Source organism: Engystomops pustulosus, chromosome 1 (genome assembly GCF_040894005.1).
Source record: "Engystomops pustulosus chromosome 1, aEngPut4.maternal, whole genome shotgun sequence".
In the NCBI taxonomy this organism is placed as follows: Eukaryota; Metazoa; Chordata; class Amphibia; order Anura; family Leptodactylidae; genus Engystomops; species Engystomops pustulosus.
Genome location: NC_092411.1, coordinates 301,097,514 through 301,117,433, shown reverse-complemented (window position 1 = coordinate 301,117,433; position 19,920 = coordinate 301,097,514). Strand labels below are relative to the sequence as shown.

General features: G+C 45.8%; 1 protein-coding gene across 1 annotated transcript; it reads left to right on the top strand.

Annotated features, from left to right (window-relative positions):
* The first annotated feature begins 2,615 nt into the window (after nucleotides 1-2,615).
* Nucleotides 2,616-19,346, top strand: LOC140133133 (vomeronasal type-2 receptor 26-like). Its single transcript, XM_072152885.1, has 2 exons — nucleotides 2,616-3,356; nucleotides 19,269-19,346. The coding sequence occupies exons 1-2, from the start codon at nucleotides 2,616-2,618 to the stop codon at nucleotides 19,344-19,346; spliced, it is 819 nt and encodes a 272-aa protein (XP_072008986.1).
* Nucleotides 19,347-19,920: the final 574 nt, after the last annotated feature.

Genomic DNA, 19,920 nt, shown 5'->3' with positions numbered 1-19,920 from the left:
AGGTCATCTTTTTAGCTGCCTCCACACGTTGTCTCCATTGCTACCTCCACACGTCATCGTCATAGCTGCCTCCAAAAGTCGTCCATATAGCTGCCTCCATACATGGTCCCCTTATCAAACGAGCTGTGTCAGGCAGAATTTTGGGTTGTTTTCATGGCTTCCACATCAAACTTGTTAACTTTGTCGCCACCCTGCTGTGTAATCCACAAAATATACTGGCAAACTTTTATCATTTACGGATATTATTTCAGCGCTTCTTGCGCATCTGTTTACATTCCCCTCACCCGCCATAACCCAAACTTATAAGAACACTACTACACTTGATCTTATACAAAAGGTTCTTAGAAGTGCTGTTTGGGGAGTAGCCGAGAGACAGGGGCTTGGATAGGCGAAAGCCCGTCTGGCAGTGGAGCGCCAGCTCCATCAAAAGATCCAACTAACATAGTTTTAACTGCAGCACCTTTAATCGCTTAAGGCGCTCCTTCCCCTCTGCGCCTCGCTGTGCGCCCATTCAACACGTAACATTTACATGTGGGGGGTCTCTGTACTTGGGAGAAATTGCATAAAAAATTTAAGTTGTGTTTTCTCCTTTTATCTTTTGTGTATGTGTCAACTTTTAGGGATAAATGAATTTATTACCAACACAATTAGACCTTTCTAAATTTCCCCTCCAATCTTAGGGATGTGCTTTCGAAAGTGTGTGTGTGTGTGTGTGTGTGTCTAAAAAAAATTATCCAAAAAATTTCAATTTAGAAATTTCTGGAAAAAAATTATAAAAATCTATGTCCGATTTATTTACTGTCTTCTATGAATAAAAAGTCTTTTAATAAAAGATGTAATAAAGTTGAAATATGCAAAATGTTAATAAATAAACCCAAAACTTATCAACCAAATTTTACCGCTAACATGAAGCACAATGTGTCATGAAGAAACTGTCTAAAAATCATTTTTTTAAGTTAAATCTTTCAAAAGATCGAACCATATAAAGCGACACGACCCAGAATACCAAAAAAAAAAAGAGGCTGAGCCTTAACGTACGTCCTGAAGGGGTTAACAATGACAACCTACCATCTCCAACTGGCCGACTGCAGGGGCCCCATAGATGACAGATGTTTACAGTCACAGATGTATAATAGCACTGAGAGAAATAAGTCTATTCCTATCCACGAGGGATCCACCTCACACGTCTCTGGAATGGAGATTCTCTGAGACTGGTTCTTCTGGGGCAGAAGCTCTGACACCACAGCAGGAAAGTAACGCACCCCAAAAATAACGAAATATCATAATATCTTAAAGGAAATCTACCATTAGAGGATCCACCTGTTACGGTACATCCGGTGGTAGGTGCATCTAATGTTTGTGTGGATAGGCCCTTTTTATGGCGAATTCTTTACTCCCCTCTATCTTTTCTAATCTTTAATCAGGGAAATTTTCTAAAGAGGCGACAGGGCCGTGGAGTAGCCAGAGCTGAGGCTACACGGTGCAACTAGTCCACGCCCCAGTAGCCTCTTTGATCCTCCTACTCAGACATCTTCAGGGTGCAGTTACAAGTATCTACGTGCACTCATCCACGAAGCTGGAGTTCTGTGCATGCGCAATACCTCTGGCTTTAGAGCTGAGATTGCGCAGCCTCTGGCTTGGGCATCGTGGACGAGCGTGCTCAGCTCCTTTTAGCTGCGCGCTGAAGATTTCTGGGTAGGAGGATCAAAGAGGCTACCGGGGCGTGGAGTAGTCACCATATAGCCTTAGATCCAGTTCCTCCACGCACCAGTAACCTCTTTAGAACATTTTCATATTACCCTGAAAAAGTTTAGAAAAAACAGAGGGGAGTAAAGTATTAGCCCTAAAAAGGGCTGTCCTTACATTCGTGAGATGCACCTACCAGGTAGATCCGCTGTGGTAGGTTTTCTTTAATATTATTGTCTTAATTAGAGATAAAAATAATCTCTATAAATCTAAAATACAACAGTAAAGACAGATGGAAACCTGGAAGTAACTTCTGTATATAGTAATACATATAATACTTATTACAATCAGATGAAATCTATAACCTTGCACACGGTCAGTGATGGGTTGTGGATCCTCTGCTGTCCTGGTCCATACGTCGCCTTCTTACTGCTGATGTCATGTTATTGGGCGACTTTCTCTGGATATTACTGATTCCCTGGAATGGCGTCCATACGTCTATATTGTATCTTCCCTATATACAGGGGCTGCTAATACAGGAAGTAGTGAGATGTGCATCATCACTCAGTGTGGACTGGTTTCATATTTATAATTTTATGTATAAGAATAAAGTTTACTTTCCAGTTTTGTTCTATTTTTGTGTTTTGGTCTTTTGTTGGGAATGGTAATAGCTGATATTCTCCCTTCTGCCCCTTGTTACAGTAAAGGTGTTGTGTATTGTCTGTGTCTTATTTTCACCACCTACTTATCTTACTTATTCATTGTGAGTTATAAACTGATGTCACTTGCTTCATTTCTCTCCTCGGTTTTTCCCCAATAATTCCAAAACCCCTGCAAGCACAAGTGTGTCCTTCCCCCAATCCATATCAGCACCTGTCATTCTCCTCCCCAGATGGATAGATAGGAGATAGATATTATCACCATGTAATATGTTATGTGATATTCCTACAGATGCCGACAACTGTATACAATGTGAAAGTGATGAATGGCCGAATGAGGAGAGAGACCGATGTCTCCCCAAAGTCATAGAATTCATCTCTTACCAGAATGACCCGATGGCTTCTGTCTTCTCCTGTCTCTCGCTCTTCGGATGTCTTTTGACCGGCTTCATATTCACAATATTTATTTCCTACCGGGACACTCCTATTGTTAAAGCTAATAACCGGAACCTGAGTTACCTCCTCCTGGTCTCCATCTTCCTCAGCTTCCTCTCTGTCTTCTTGTTTCTTGGTCGTCCCAGTGATGTCACTTGTAGATTACGTGAAACCAGTTTTGGAGTTTTCTTCTCAGTTGCCGTCTCTTCACTTCTGGCCAAGACTGTGATGGTTTGTGTTGCTTTTAAGTCCACCAAGCCTGGAAGCCCCTGGAGAAGATGGCTGAGTGTGAAGCTGCCCTACACCATAGTGTTGTTGTGTTCATCCATACAAGTTGTCATCTGTGTTATCTGGTTGTCTATTTCTCCCCCATTCCAGGACCTGGACACTCAGTCTTCTCCTGGGAAGATCATCATTCAGTGTAATGAGGGGTCAGATATCTGCTTCTACTCCATGTTGGGTTATATGGGGCTCCTGGCAGCGGGCAGCTTTCTTCTGGCTTTCATGGTGAGGACATTACCGGACAGTTTTAATGAGGCCAAGTACATCACCTTCAGCATGCTGCTGTTCTGCAGTGTCTGGATCTCCATGATCCCGGCTTATCTGAGCACCAGAGGGAAATACATGGTGGCTGTGGAGATATTTGCAGTAATGGCTTCCAGTGCTGGACTCTTAGGTTGTGTGTTTTTCCCAAAATGTTTTATCATTTTATTTAGATCTGAAAACAATAGAAAAACAGATCTACTGGTGAGAAGAAGAGAATGACTGCAGAATATGAGCCTCAGTGATATATAATATTAGTATAATGTTCTCAGGACATGTTTTATTACATCGCTGACGGCTGCAGTCACATTCATCAATGTTAGAGAATTGTAGGAAGTGAAGGCGCGACCTCTGATTGGACACTACAGGCGGCCGTGTTACCGCTTCATCTGGTACCAAAAATTGGGCAGAATATAATTTAGGAATTAGTAGAATGTATAAGAAATGTTAACCAGAATGATTTATTAAATAAAAAATATTCAGTGTATAACAAGACTGACACTTATTGTATTTTTCGGACTAATAGAGATGGGAGAATCGATTCTAAAGATTCTAACTAATGGTTAGAATTTCAGGAAAAATTTGATTCGTCACAAAGCTGAAGTTTACGCTGATTTGCGGGGTCAAAGTTTTTTTCCCCTCTTCTTTCAGAGAAATGGGCGCAAGCACAAGTGTTACATGGGGCAGAGAACTCTGGGAAGGAGGAAGGAACACCCCCGATGACATCTGCATACCTGTAAGCCAATCAGCGACTGGCAGGCTTATGTGATGTCACACAGCCCTATAAAACCAGCCATTTTCTATTTTGTCACTTCACACTGGATGTGCTGTCAGTAGCTTTGAGCTGCTGCTACTATGCTGTGCAGTAGCAATTCTTGCTGCAATCCCTGCATATTCTTTGAGGGGGATCTGTATACCCCAAATAGCAGTTCTATTTAGTGACAATCGAATAGGAAGAAATCTGTTTCACATTCAGGCATTTGTGGACCTCTCACTGGGGGTCAGTTGTAGGGTGTCTGTATAACGCACATTGCAATACCTTTTGGGGGCTCTAGTTTACAGCCATATTCACGTGTCAAATCCACGTAGTTTATACAGTGATTTTCGCTGAAATTACACTGTCAGTTGTGGGGTATCTGTATAACGCACATTGTAATACCTTTTGGGGGCTCTAGTTTACAGCCAGATTTACGTTTAAAATCCACGTAGTTTATAAACCACTATGTTAGACAGAAAGGTGGCAGGTGGAGTAGGCAGAGGTGGCAGCACAGTAAGGCGATGTCGCAGCATGGGTGACTCTGTGAGGCCACAACTGCTGTTGTCATCTAGAGGAAGTGTGTTGATCAACAACCCAAAGGCTGTTGAATGGTTGACTAGGTCATCCAATTCCTCAAACATAACATCTGACAACCCCAGCCAAGAGTCTGTGGGTTCCTCAGATTTAACAATTAGTTGGCCAGGAGCAGGTCAGCGGCCCTCAACTGTCCTCAACCAGCCTCTGTCCTCTTCCTTTCCCACAATCAGAGAGTTACTAGGTGGTCTGGGCTCAGTGCCACTATTCAGCGAGGACGAAGTGTTTGAGGACAGTCAGCAGCTGCTTTGCAGTAAAGAGGTGGGGTAGATATCTGCTGCTTCGTGCAGTGGGCAGGCTGTGCATACTGACACCGGTGAGGAGAGTAGCAGTGACTGGGAAACGCAAATTGACGAAGAGAGTGTCAGCTTGTTTGTCAGTCAGCGGAGAAGGCAGCAAGTCGCTAATGTGGCTGTGAGTCAGCAGGGTGGCAGCAGTGCGAGGACGGTAGCAAAACGTACGCGGGGTACAAATCCTGATTCGCAGGTCCAAGTTAGCAGTGGCACAGGGGCCCAGCGAGGCAGCGGCGGTAGTAGTCGCTCAGTGCAGAGTGTTGGCGGTAAAATTACCACCTCGGCTGTGTGGCAGTTTTTTTGAAAGACACCAGAGGAGCCAAGAGTGGGTATATGTCGTATCTGTGGGCAGAAAGTGAAGCGTGGCCAGGGAGCTAACCACATGCAGCGTCACCATCCAATGGCCTGACGGGTGTCAGATGTGGTTCAGCCTGCATGCGCAGCAACAGCAGCAGCACCTAGTGGCACGCATGTTGTTTCAGCAAGTCAAGGCTCCAGCACCTATATATGTACAGAGTCCATAGTACAGGATACACCAGTCTCCATCCAAATGTATAGAGTCCATGATCCATGACATGCTGAATCTTCTGTCCATACGTTAAACGTTCTTGGTGTAAGATTTATCACTATCTGACATCTATATCTGTAATCCATGGTAACTCAGCTGACAAGTACCTGCCACTTCTGTGTCCTCATCTGCTCCCCTTGAGCATTCTACTCTGGGTCCTAAAACCAGCTTACACAACAAACTCCAGGTGTTAGGACACGGAGCGGAGCAGCAGATTGCGGGATGCAACTTGAAGCAACACATGGTGAATATCTAAAACAAGTTCTAGGAAAGTTTTCCTTTATTATCTTGGTTGTCTTATCAGGAAGGTCACCTGTTACATGTCTTAGGGCCCTTCAGGTTTCTTATCTTGGTATAACAAACAGCATAAATCTATACACCAGATATCCTGTAACAGGTTATGTCTCCTATATTAATTATGGGCAGCAAATTGGAGTACATTTAAAACTAAATTTTATTAATAACCATTTAAAAATAGATACATAGAAAAATAGAAAAATGTCCACACACCTTTCGTGAGCTCAAAAAGCCTTCGATGCACCAATATGTTTACACACAATGCTAAGTATATAATGGGTTAGATAAATTATTCACTATGTACACCCAGAGCTACAATATCATAAATGCATGAGAAGTAAGGGTAGATCTTACCAGGTTTTTCCGTCATAGTGTGATACACACCCACTTGTCAAAGTGAGCTTCATCCCCATTTGTGGTGGATACGGTCATGTATTTGGTAATCCACATCTTTAGGACGGTACGGGCAAGTGCAAATGTAAAGTCCTATCCCCCTTAATATAGCTCCCGCCCTAACAAGGGCGGTCCCCAGTAGTACTGTCCCTACCAGAACACTTGCACTTCCCTTCCCTGACGCGTTTCAACATCTGTATCATCACAGGGAATCACGGGGAATGCTCTGCAGGAAATTTCAAGTGCAAAAAAGGGGCCAAAATCAGTATACCATTTGATATATATCACGATATAAATCATGGAGCTTAAATCCTAATCCTTACCGGTCTAGGGTGATCTTGGTGGATGGAGTGCCATCACACCAGAGGCTTAGTTGTGAAGCCGTCTATCGTATGCCTGGTGGTGTGGCGTGTGACGCTAACTCACCATGTGCAGGCCTACTTAAATCCCCCTTACCCCGCCCTCGTGGTGTGACGTTTAGCGCTGTGGTCAAGGCGACCAGACGCTCACCTCGTCATCGTCTGGGTTCGCCGATCACATGACCGGATATACGTCACTACTTCCAGTATGCGGCGGTGTGGGAAGTGTACGTTGTCATAGAGACAAATCGGTTCGCAATTCTCTTCCGTAAATAGTGTGAGATGCGCTCAGAACATTTGTATTTGGTACAGCAGAAGTCCTCTCTACAGCAATCGAGAAGGACACAGCGGCCTACATCGGGTATTCGTCAATAGTAAGTTACAACTTTATAAAAGAGACCATATGATTATGCTTTCAATTGTTCACTTGGTAAACATAAGGAGACTACTTAAATTGTTCTACTTAAATCATCTAGGGGTCATTTTTGCTTTAATCTGTTATTTACATCGTGGGGGCAGGGGTATCCCGGAGGATCGAGACCTGTCTATGCAGAAGTACCACATATTACAGGCACATTCAAAAGTGTACGTAAAATATCTATGGATTATAAAAAGCATGCATATTGGAGCTGTAAATTCAGACCTTTTGGGGCTACCGTGTTTAGGCGGTGTATCCACCTTGCCTCTCTTTGGAGGACTCTCTTATCCCAGTCTCCTCCCCTTGCAGGATAGGGGACCAGATCGATACCCATGAATTTTAGGACTGATGGTGTGCCTCCATGGGCCATATATACATGACGGGCAATTGCAGTGTCTCTTTCATTCATTATGTCCCCTAAATGGTCACCAATTCTCCTTCGGAATTCACGAATTGTCTTCCCTATTGTGGGGAATTGCTCTGGTAGTTGACTGGTAGCAGTGCAGGAAGCAGCGACACACGCCGGTTTAAAGTCCAACTTAAGTGTTTTTTTTTTTCACACTTGCAAAACAGAACACAAATTCAGCCCTGGCTTAGGCACATGCAAAAACATTATAAAAGTAATTCCTGCCCGGCTAGGCGCTGTCTAACACATTTGACGGACCCTAGCTATCCGGGTACCAGGCTGCCTGGCACCCGCTATTGGCCAGCAGCAAGACAGGAGGCCCTCAGTTACCTTTGCTGTCAGAATGCAATCTCGCTTTCAGCTCTCCAGGTAGGGCCTCCCCTACTGCTTCTGGTCTGCAGTCTAAATCAGGCCCTAACGAGACCTGTGACCCACACCTGTGGACTATACAAAAGCCCAGGACCGAAGCCCGGGTGGAGTAGGAGTCCCACTACCAGCCTACCCCTACTCCATAATAAGCAGGCCCAGTACGGACATTACAAATGTGTCTGTGTTAGCTAGGCCAACACAGATAAAACAGACTATTCCTGCTTATCACATGTCTGCATTAACCCTTGGGTTACTGCAGACAAACCCAGGGCTTTTACCACATGCATTTCATCTGCCTGTAGGACAGATAGCGGTTTTCCCAAATGACACCTCTCACTTTCTCACACTATGTATTCCATGCCACATATGCATGGTTGCTTTATAAATTATTCCCATGGATTTACAATTGTATTGTTTCCATGAAAAGTTTTTCCTGTTGTGACATATGGGCAGGCTACACATCCGCTACATCTGTAGCATCCCTTTGGTTTCCCATCTAGCCAGGTGTTCGGTGGGGAGGGGGGGTGAAATGGCTGTGGACCACTCTATCTTGGATCGATCTGCCCCATCTAAATGTGACAGCTGGTTTTTGTGTCAGTACACCTTTCAGATCTGGGTCCATAAGGAGAATGGGACAGTGTTTTTTCAACACCTCTCTTGCTTCTTTGGCCCCATTGTCAAAAGTGGTTATCATCCTAATTGTTTTCTCATCAGTTCTCTCTTTACTCTTTTCTCCGTGTAGTAGTGTGTGTCTGGGTCTACTACATGCATATTGATAGGCTCCTTTGAGGCTAGTATTGGGGTAGCCCCTCTCTTTAAATCTAGTTCTTAGATCATCTGAACATCTCTTGAACTCCCTGTCGTCACTGCAGTTACTCCTCATCCGTAAATATTGACCCTTCGGTATACCCCTCCGGAGCGCCAATGGATAGTAACTGTCCCATTGTAGCAACGCGTTCGTTGCTGTTGGTTTTCTATATACCGAAGTTTCCAATAGACCCCTTTCACCCTTTTTGATCATTACATCTAGGAAGGGGAGGGCTTCATGGTGTATTTCACAAGTGAAGTGCAGCCCTATCTCGTTGGTATTCAGTTGTTTGACAAAATTTTGAAATATCTCTGGGTCCCCTCTCCACAAAATGAAAATGTCATCAATATAACGCAAAAATAACTCAATTCTAAAAATATCACTAGGTGGGTTGTCTCCAAACACGCATGTACACTCCCACCAGCCCTGGAGCAAATTGGCATAGGTAGGGGCACATGGGTTGCCCATAGCTGTGCCCCTGAGCTAGTGGTAGTGCATGCGATCAAAAAGAAAAAAATTGTGTGTAAGAAAGAATTGTAATAAATCCATCACTAATTTATTGTGTGGGTGATATTGAGTCCCCCTACTTGACAGAAAGAATTCGAATGCTTGAAGACCCTTATCATGTGGAAATGAGGAATATAGTGCTTCCACGTCCATACTCGCCGGCCAAATTTCATCATCCACTCTTATATCCTCGATGTGTTTCAAAAGATCCGTTGTGTCTCTTACATAAGACGGCAAGGTTAGCACATATGGTCTCAACACTTTATCGAGGTATACGCCGACGTTTTGACAAAGGGAGTTCACTCCCGAGACAATTGGTCTCCCTTTGAGGGGATTTGTCCCCTTATGAATCTTGGGGAGGGCATAAAAGGTGGCTAGGGTCCTTCTCGATTGCTGTAGAGAGGACTTCTGCTGTACCAAATACAAATGTTCTGAGCGCATCTCAAACTATTTACGAAAGAGAATTGCGAACCGATTTGTCTCTATGACGACGTACACTTCCCACACCGCCGCATACCGGAAGTAGTGACGTATATCTGGTCATGTGATCGGCGAACCGTCACACCACGAGGGCGGGGTAAGGGGGATTTAAGTAAGCCTGCACATGGTGAGTTAGCGTCACACGCCACACCACCAGGCATACGATAGACGGCTTCACAACTAAGCCTCTGGTGTGATGGCACTCCATCTACCAAGATCACCCTAGACCGGTAAGGATTAGGATTTAAGCTCCATGACTTATATCGTGATATATATATCAAATGGTATACTGATTTTGGCCCCTTTTTTGCACTTGAAATTTCCTGCAGAGCATTCCCCGTGATTCCCTGTGATGATACAGATGTTGAAACGCGTCAGGGAAGGGAAGTGCAAGTGTTCTGGTAGGGACAGTACTACTGGGGACCGTCCTTGTTAGGGCGGGAGCTATATTAAGGGGGATAGGGCTTTACATTTGCACTTGCCCGTACCGTCCTAAAGATGTGGATTACCAAATACATGACCGTATCCACCACAAATGGGGATGAAGCTCACTTTGACAAGTGGGTGTGTATCACACTATGACGGAAAAACTCGGTAAGATCTACCCTTACTTCTCATGCATTTATGACATTGTAGCTCTGGGTGTACATAGTGAATAATTTATCTAACCCATTATATACTTAGCATTGTGTGTAAACATATTGGTGCATCGAAGGCTTTTTGAGCTCACGAAAGGTGTGTGGACATTTTTCTATTTTTCTATGTATCTATTTTTAAATGGTTATTAATAAAATTTAGTTTCTTATCTTGGATAGAATATTTACATTGATGATCAGTCCAGATACAGAAGGCGCGTGAGCCCTGAGCTTTACAAACGTCATACTTGATTGTCCTGCCCGAATTTGCTGGAGGTAACTGTGCAGCCGTCTCTAACCAGGATAAGTGCACATTATGGACTAACGAAGACGACTATTAAATTAGTTCTTAACCAATAAGGTGATGAGGTACAAAACAGAAAGTGGAAGAGTAGACAAGTTAAAAGACAAAGGCCCACATTTATCAAAAACAGTGTAAACTGCACTAGGTACAATGTCCTTTGTATAGTGCAGGGGGTGCGCAGTCCGACTGTGCACTAAAATGCCCCTTTAGGTGCAAAATTTGGTGTCACATCGGGGATAGAGCAGCCGCAACACAAATGTGTGGACACTTTATAAATACTTGTGCAAGTCTGTACTGAAATGAATGTGGAAAAAACTGGCGCAGAGGCTTCAATAAATGGGGCCAATATCTCACAACAAGACAAAAAGCCAAAAAACAAGATCTTATTCCAGCAGGTGAGCGGATCCGCAGAACCCAAACAGAAACCAATGAGCAGAAGGAATCAGTCCAGGAAGTCCAAGGTTTAGAGTTACAGTTACTAAATAGAGATGAGCGAGCACTAAAATGCTCGGGTACTCGTTATTCGAGATGAACTTTTCCCAATGCTCGAATAACGAGCCCCATTGAAGTCAATGGGAGACTCGAGCATTTTTCAAGGGGACCAAGGCTCTGCACAGGGAAACTTGGCCAAACACCTGGGAACCTCAGAAAAGGATGGAAACACCACGGAAATGGACAGGAAACAGCAGGGGCAGCATGCATGGATGCCTCTGAGGCTGCTTAAATGCACCATTATGCCAAAATTATGGGCAACAGCATGGCAATGACAGAGTGACCGAATGAGGCTAGATAGCATCTAAAACATCCAATAATTAACCCTGACACTATAGGGGACGGCATGGAGAGGCAGCGGCAGCAGTGGCAGGCCAGAGAGTGGCATGGTGACATACCCTAAATGGACTCAGGCTTCACCAAAGGAGGTGAGCAAGAAGGGCTGAAATGATTTCCTATGTGAACAAAAGGTTGACGGTATATTTAGTTGATAACACAGCATGGTGGCGACATAGTGACCAAGTTCCATAACGTATCTGGTGAAACACCAGAAAAATGAGCCTGACACAGCTCTTTTGATAAGGGGACGACATGTGGAGGCAGCCATGGAGACGACTTCCATGATTAAGAGCGACAGTATGGGGCATTCATATTGCGCTGCTATGATTGCAGCTTCAGGTCTCCAGCATGACGGTGACAGATGGGCCGAGTTGCACTATGTATCTGGTGAAACACCTGAAAATTCTGCCTGACACAGCTCGTTTAATAAGGGGATGATGTGCTGCATATCCTCTCGTGCTCCAGCGTCTGGGGTATAGAGAGTTGAAAGTCGCTGTGGAGGATCGTGGAGGCAAAATGGACAGGAAACAGCAGGGGTAGCATGCACAAATGCCTCTGAGGCTGCCTAATCTTGGGACGGAGCTGGCGGTCCGCTGCCAGGCGAGCTTTCGTCTGTCCAAGCCCCTGTCTCTCGGCTCCTCCCCACCCAAAATGGGCCTGGGGGCCAGAAGCGTTTACTTTGAAATAATTATAATTTTCAAAGCAGGCCGGGTCGTTTAAATATTTCACCTAGGAATAATGGAATAGCATAGTGGTTCTATTTTTAATTGTTTTTTCGGAAATGGTTCCAAGATTAAGAGCGACAGTATGGGGCATCCATATTGCGCTGCTATGATTGCAACTTCAGGTCTCCAGCATGGCGGCGACAGATGGGCCGAGTTCCACTATGTATCTGGTGAAACACCTAAAAATTCTGCCTGACACAGCTCGTTTGATAAGGGGACGATGTATGGAGGCAGTGAACTAGTAGTAGATTAAAGGTGCTGCAGTTAAAACTATGTTAGTTGGATCTTAAGATGGAGCTGGCGCTCCGCTGCCAGGCGAGCTTTCGCCTATCCAAGCCCCTGTCTCTCGGCTACTCCCCAAACAGCACTTCTAAGAACCTTTTGTATAAGATCAAGTGTAGTAGTGTTCTTATAAGTTTGGGTTATGGCGGGTGAGGGGAATGAAAACAGATGCGCAAGAAGCGCTGAAATAATATCGGTAAATGATAAAAGTTTGCCAGTATATTTTGTGGATTACACAGCAGGGTGGCGACAAAGTTAACAAGTTTGATGTGGAAGCCATGAAAACAACCCAAAATTCTGCCTGACACAGCTCGTTTGATAAGGGGACCATGTATGGAGGCAGTGAACTAGTAGTAGATTAAAGGTGCTGCAGTTAAAACTATGTTAGTTGGATCTTGAGATGGAGCTGGCGCTCCGCTGCCAGGCGAGCTTTCGCCAATCCAAGCCCCTGTCTCTCGGCTACTCCCCAAAAAGCACTTCTAAGAACCTTTTGTATAAGATCAAGTGTAGTAGTGTTCTTATAAGTTTGGGATATGGCGGGTGAGGGGAATTTAAACAGATGCGCAAGAAGCACTGAAATAATATTGGTAAATGATAAAAGTTTGCCAGTATATTTTGTGGATTACACAGCAGGGTGGCGACAAAGTTAACAAGTTTGATGTGGAAGCCATGAAAACAACCCAAAATTCTGCATGACACAGTTCGTTTGATAAGGGGACCATGTATGGAGGCAGCTATATGGACGACTTTTGGAGGCAGCTATGGCGATGACGTGTGGAGGTAGCAATGGAGACAACGTGTGGAGGCAGCTAAAAAGACGACGTGTGGAGGCTGCTATGGAGACAATTTAATTTGGATAGTGCCTGTATGTGGCAGTCCAAAAAAGTTTTCAAACCAGAGGAGCAGGTAGGTGGTCCTCCAGAAAAATTAAATAGATTGAGTGCCTGTATGTGGCAGTCCAAAAAAGTTTTCAAACCAGAGGAGCAGGTAGGTGGTCCTCCAGAAAAATTAAATAAATTGAGTGCCTGTATGTGGCAGTCCAAAAAAGTTTTCAAACCAGAGGAGCAGGTAGGTGGTCCTCCAGAAAAATTAAATAGATTGAGTGCCTGTATGTGGCAGTCCAAAAAAGTTTTCAAACCAGAGGAGCAGGTAGGTGGTCCTCCAGAAAAATTAAATAAATTGAGTGCCTGTATGTGGCAGTCTAAAAAAGTTTTCAAACCAGAGGAGCAGGTAGGTGGTTCTCCATAAAAATTAAATAGATTGAGTGCCTGTATGTGGCACTCCCAAAAATTGTTTAAAACAGAGGACCGGGTAGGTGGCCCTCCAGAAAAATTAAATACATAGAGTACTATAGCTATAGCCAGTTGGCCCTGGAAAAAAATAGCCAGTTTCCTCTGCTTTAGTGTACAAAGAGGAGGAGAAGGAGGACAATGAGGAGGAGGAGTGCATACATTATTCAGGTTGAGCTTCTTTCACCTAGTGGAGAATGAAAATCCTGAGAAATCCAGACTTTATTCATCTTGATAAGCGTCAGCCTGTCAGCGCTGCCAGTCGACAGGCGTGTACGCTTATCGGTGATGATGCCACCAGCTGCACTGAAAACCCGCTCGGACAACATGCTAGCGGCAGGGCAGGCAAGAACCTCCAAAGCGTACAGCGCCAGTTCGTGCCACATGTCCAGCTTTGAAACCCAGTAGTTGTAGGGAGCTGTGTGATCATTTAGGATGATGGTATGGTCAGCTACGTACTCCCTCACCATCTTTCTGTAAAGATCAGCCCTACTCTGCCGAGACTGGGGACAGGTGACAGTGTCTTGCTGGGGTGACGTAAAACTGGCAAAGGCCTTGTAAAGCGTACCCCTGCCAGTGCTGGACAAGCTGCCTGCTCGCCTACTCTCCCTCGCTACTCGTCCCGCAGAAGTACGCCCTCTGCCGCTAGCGCTGTCAGAAGGGAAATACTGTTTCAGCTTGTGCACCAGGGCCTGCTGGTATTCATGCATTCTCACACTCCTTTCCTCTCCAGGGATGAGAGTAGAAAGATTTTGCTTGTACCGTGGGTCCGGGAGAGTGAATACCCAGTAATCGGTGCTGGAATAAATTCTTTGAACGCGAGGGTCACGGGATAGGCAGCCTAGCATGAAATCTGCCTTATGCGCCAGAGTACCAACGCGTAAGAATTCACTCCCCTCACTGGCCTGACTCTCCATTTCCTCCTCCTCCAACTCCTCCAACTCCTCTTCTTCTGCCCATACACGCTGAACAGTGAAGGACTGAACAATGGTCCCCTCTTCTGTCTTGCCAACATTCTCCTCCTCTTCCTCCTCATCCTCCTCCACCTCATCCGATATGCGCTGAGAAACAGACCTGAGGGTGCTTTGGCTATCAACAAGGGAATCTTCTTCCCCCGTCTCTTGTGACGAGCGCAAAGCTTCCGACTTCATGCTGACCAGAGAGTTTTTCAACAGGCCAAGCAGCGGGATTGTGAGGTTGATGATGGCGGCATCGCCACTGACCATCTGTGTTGACTCCGCAAAGTTACTCAGCACCTGACAGATATCAGACATCCACGTCCACTCCTCATTGTAGACTTGAGGAAGTTGACTGACCTGACTACCAGTTCTGGTGGAAGTTGACATCTGGCAGTCAACAATCGCTCTGCGCTGCTGGTAAACTCTGGATAACATGGTTAATGTTGAATTCCACCTCGTGGGCACGTCGCACAACAGTCGGTGAGCGGGCAGTTGGAGGCGTGATGCCCTGTAATAGCTCTTGGGCGGGTGCCTTTTATCGCCTAGGCTCAGCAGTTTAAGCACCGCCTGCTGTCGCTTAGCGACGGCACTGCTGCTGTGCCTAGAGCTACCGACTGATGGCGCCATGCCCACGGATGGTAATTCGGAGGAGGAGGTGGAGGAGGGGTGGGAGGAGGAGGAGGCATAGTAGGCCTTTGAGACCTGGACCGAGGTAGGCCCCGCAATCCTCGGCGTCGGCAGTATATGACCAGCCCCAGGGTCAGACTCGGTCCCAGCCTCCAACAAGTTAACCCAATGTGCCGTCAGCGATATATAGTGGCCCTGCCCGGCAGCACTTGTCTACGTGTCCGTGGTCAGGTGGACCTTGTCAGCAACGGCGTTGGTCAGGGCACGGATGATGTTGTCTGATACGTGCTTGTGCAGGGCTGGGACGGCACATCGGGAAAAGTAGTGGCGGCTGGGGACCAAATACCGAGTGGCAGCCGCCGCCATGAGATTTCAAAAGGCCTCGGTCTCTACCAGCCTATAGGGCTGTATCTCCAGGCTAAGCAGTTTGGAGATGTGGACGTTGAGGGCTTGGGCATGTGGGTGGGTTGCACTATACTTCCTTTTGCGCTGCAGCGTCTGGGGTATGGAGAGCTGAACGCTGGTGGATGCTGTGGAGGATCGTGGAGGCGAAGATAGGGTTTTCGCACGGGAGGTGTTTGGGCCGGGGTCCTGGGAAGGGGGCTGACTAGCAGATGACACAGGGGAAGTGCAGTGGTGTGCCCGGCCAGAGGTGAACGGGCTTGGTGCCATTGAGTGGGGTGTTTAGCATTCATATGCCTGCGTATACTGGTGGTAGTTAAGCTCGTAGTGGTGGAACCCCTGCTGATCCTGGTTTGGCACAGGTTGCACACCACAGTCTGTCGGTCATCTGGTGTTTCTTTAAAGAACCTCCAGACTTCTGAAAATCTAGCCCTCATCACGGGAGCTTGACTACGTGAAACATTTGGCGCTGATGCACCAGCTCTGGCCCTGCCTCTCCGTCTGGCCCCACCACTGCCTCTTCCAACCTGTTCTGCTATAGGACTCGCCTCTGTCTCAGAAGCACTGTGTTCACCCGGCCTATCAACCCAGCTTGGGTCTGTCACCTCATCAACCTCCGATCCCTCAGTCTTCTCCCCCCTCGGACTTCCTGCCCTGACAACAACTTCACCATTGTCTGACAACCGTGTCTCCTCATCGTCCGACACCTCTTTACACACTTCTTCCACTACGTCAATAATGTCATCATCACCCACAGACTGCGACTGGTGGAAAACCTGGGCATCGGAAAATAGCTCAGCAGCAACCGGACAAGTGGTTTGTGACTGTGGGAAGGATCCAGAAAACAGTTCCTCAGAGTATGCCGGTTCAAATGCCAAATTTTGCTGGGAGGGGGCAGACTGGGGGGAAGGAGGCTGAGGTGGAGGAGCTGGAGGAGTGCTGATTTCGGTGACATGGGTGGACTGCGTGGAAGACTGACTGGTGGACAAATGGCTAGAAGCATTGTCTGCAATCCACGACATCACCTCTTCGCATTGTTCTGGCCTCAACAGTGCTCTACCACGAGTCCCAGTAACTTGAGACATGATGAACCTAGGGAGTGTAGCTCTGCGGCGTTCCCCTGCTCCCTCATCAGCAGGTGGTGTCTCACCCCGCCCAGGACCACAGCCTCTGACCCCTGCAGTAGTTGGACGCCCACGTCCACGCCTCGTCCTCTACCCCTAGCCCTCGGGTTAAACATTTTCCAAATTAAAGTGTAAACTTTTAATTTTTTTTTTTTTTAACAAAACGTTGCTATCCTATTGCTATGGCTAGTTTCTAACCTACACTGACAGCACACAACTGGATTTTGTGCTGTGCCTGATGACTTTGAGTTATAAAAAGAAATAAACGTAAAAAAAATTAAATCAGCAGACTGTGCCTAATTCAAATCAAACCCCTAATAAATTGTCCCACTTCGGTGTTAGAGATGGATATGTGTGTCACTAAGAGCTAAACACAACGGTCGCAAGTCTCACTGCAAATTCCTCACAATATGGTAATAGCTGCACTACTAATGGCAGCAAGCCCAGCCACAAGCAAACCAAAAAAAAGGAAAATATAAAGCTATTGTAGGCCTAAATAATCCGTTGGGGTTCTCCTATGGCTATTTTCTAGCCTACAATGAGAGCACACTGCTTTGCCAGATTACTTTGAGTTATAAAAAGAAATAAACGTAAAAAAATAAAAAATCAGCAGACTGTGCCTAATTCAAATCAAACCCCTAATAAATTGTCCCACTTCGGTGTTTGAGGTGGATATGTGTGTCACTAAGAGCTAAACACAACGGTCGCAAGTCTCCCTGCAAATTCCTCACAATATGGTACTATCTGCACTACTAGTGCCAGCAAGCCCAGCCACAAGCAAACAAAAAAAAAGGAAAATATAACGCTATTGTAGCCCTAAGAAGGGCTGTTGGGTTCTTGTAGAATCACTCCTGCCTAACACTATTCTAATAGAAGCCTAACGCTTTCCCTGACCAGCAGCAGCTCTCTCCCTAGCGGCATCCAGACAGAGAATGATCCGAGCAGCGCGGGCAGCGGCTAGTCTATTCCAGGGTCACCTGATCTGGCCAGCCAACCACTGCTATCGACGTCTAAGGGTACCACGTCATGCTGGGTGGAGTGCAGAGTCTCCTGGCTTGTGATTGGCTCTGTTTCTGGTCGCCAAAAATCAAAACGGCGGGAGCTGCCATTTTCTCGAGCGGGCGAAGTATTCGTCCGAGCATCGAGCAGTTACGAGTACGCTAATGCTCGAACGAGCATCAAGCTCGGACGAGTATGTTCACTCATCTCTAAATGGAACATTTCCACCTAGAGGGAATAGCAAAAAGTGCAGGACAAAATGTGAACACATGCAGGCACAAAGTGATAGAAAACTACTGTGTATAGGTGAATATGAAGTGGCAGCGTGAGAAAGTGCCAGTGCTAAGTGCAGTGAAAAAAAAAAAGTTAAAAAATATACACATATATATATACTTATCCTCCAATAGGATGTCAAAATGCTGCATGAGGTGAATAAACTTGAATCTTGAGTTGCTGAGCAGCAAAGAAAACCTGTACGACTGCAAAATTTGTGCAAAAACAAAAATGCATAAAACACCAAAATGCAATAATAAATATTTCTGCAAAAGTGACTGGAAATGCATAATCATTTTTGGATATTGCGCACAAATAATAAAATGCCCCCCCCCCCCCCTTAGAACATGGATTGGGTGACAGCTAAATGAGCTACACAACGAGATCATTTGAATAGATTACAAACTAATACCGGACTGTGCCCGGCACCCAATTGTAAAGAGCTCAAGCGATAAGATGTCGACTACAATCTGCATACGCCCCAATCACAATTAATATGTGTGGATAGAAATGACCAACAAATGTCATAATTATATGGTGATAAACAACATTACGCACATAAAAACTTTGGGGCGCCTGTGTATTGGCTAGTCTTCACAAGGCGTGCCCCTACTGATAAAGCCTGCCGCAAACCAAAATAACTAGACATTTTAAAATTTAAAAAGATAAAAACTGGAAGAAAATGATGGAGTTGTGAGTGTACACGATACCCTACAAGTACGAAGCAAATGACAACTTTTCATTCAGGCCAAGGGGTGCCCCAGTCTGAAGTTTCACAATTCGTTTCAATGTTTTCTAATTTCCTGAAAGTGATGCCACCGCGTGAGTGCAGAAGTATTTTGTCGATGCCACACCCGAACATCCTGCCCCCTGTCGTCATGAAACTCATGAAAGTGTCTCGGTACATTTTTAAATTTTTAAAATGCCTCATGATCATTTGGTTTGATCCTGTATTCAAATCCTGAATTCTCTGGTAGTCATTCCAATTTAGCTCAATCGGCACGGGCATGATGGTTGTGCACCGCACCAGATGTGCTGCAATTGATAAAATGGACAATTTGAAATTACTTTTCTCCACAGGAATCGGAAAAAGAGTCCGTCTTTGTCATTACTTTGCAGACGGAACAGTGCCCACAAGGAAAAGACCCCCATTCAGGGCCTTTTGACCCAAAAATGTAAGGTCTTGAGTAAAGAAGAGTTTGATGGCTTTTTACAAACATATCTCCAATTGATTTGCTCTTCTTAGCTGCCAATTGTGGGCGAGGTGATGAGTGGGTGTTCAGATCTGGGTCAGAAAGAAGTATCGGCAAAAACTGCTTCATAATCCCCTCAACCCTCCTCCATTGCCAATAGTAAGGCGTGATCAACCTTACCTGATTTTCATTGGGTCGTTGAGGTCTAGACTGGAGAAGATGATTCCGATTCTCCTTTTCCGCGCGTCTGTATGCTCCCTCAATGTCCCCAATGGAATATCATCTCTGATTAAATTCTGCCTTCCCTCCATTTATGGTGCGGTGAACCTCACATGCGCATGAAAGGAATTTTCACCAATACTGTAAGTAATCTTCGGCGCGCAGCTCCTCGTAGCTGCGCGCCCTCGTGCGAATATCCTGCGTTCTGCGCATGCGCAGGACGCAGGACTACGGGTGCGCGGCCGTAGGTCTGAGGCCGGCGCTACTGCGCATGCGCAGACGCCGGGTGCTCGGACGAGGGCGCGCAGCTACGAGGTGCTGCGCGCCGAAGATTACCCGGTAGGCGGAGGAACAATGCTACTGGGGTGTGGAGTAGCCGCGACTAGTAGCCTCATGTCCGGCTACTCCACGCCCCAGTAGCCGCTTAATTAAATTAACATATCAACTGATTAAAGTTTACTAAAGGATAGCCGGGACGTAAGGATT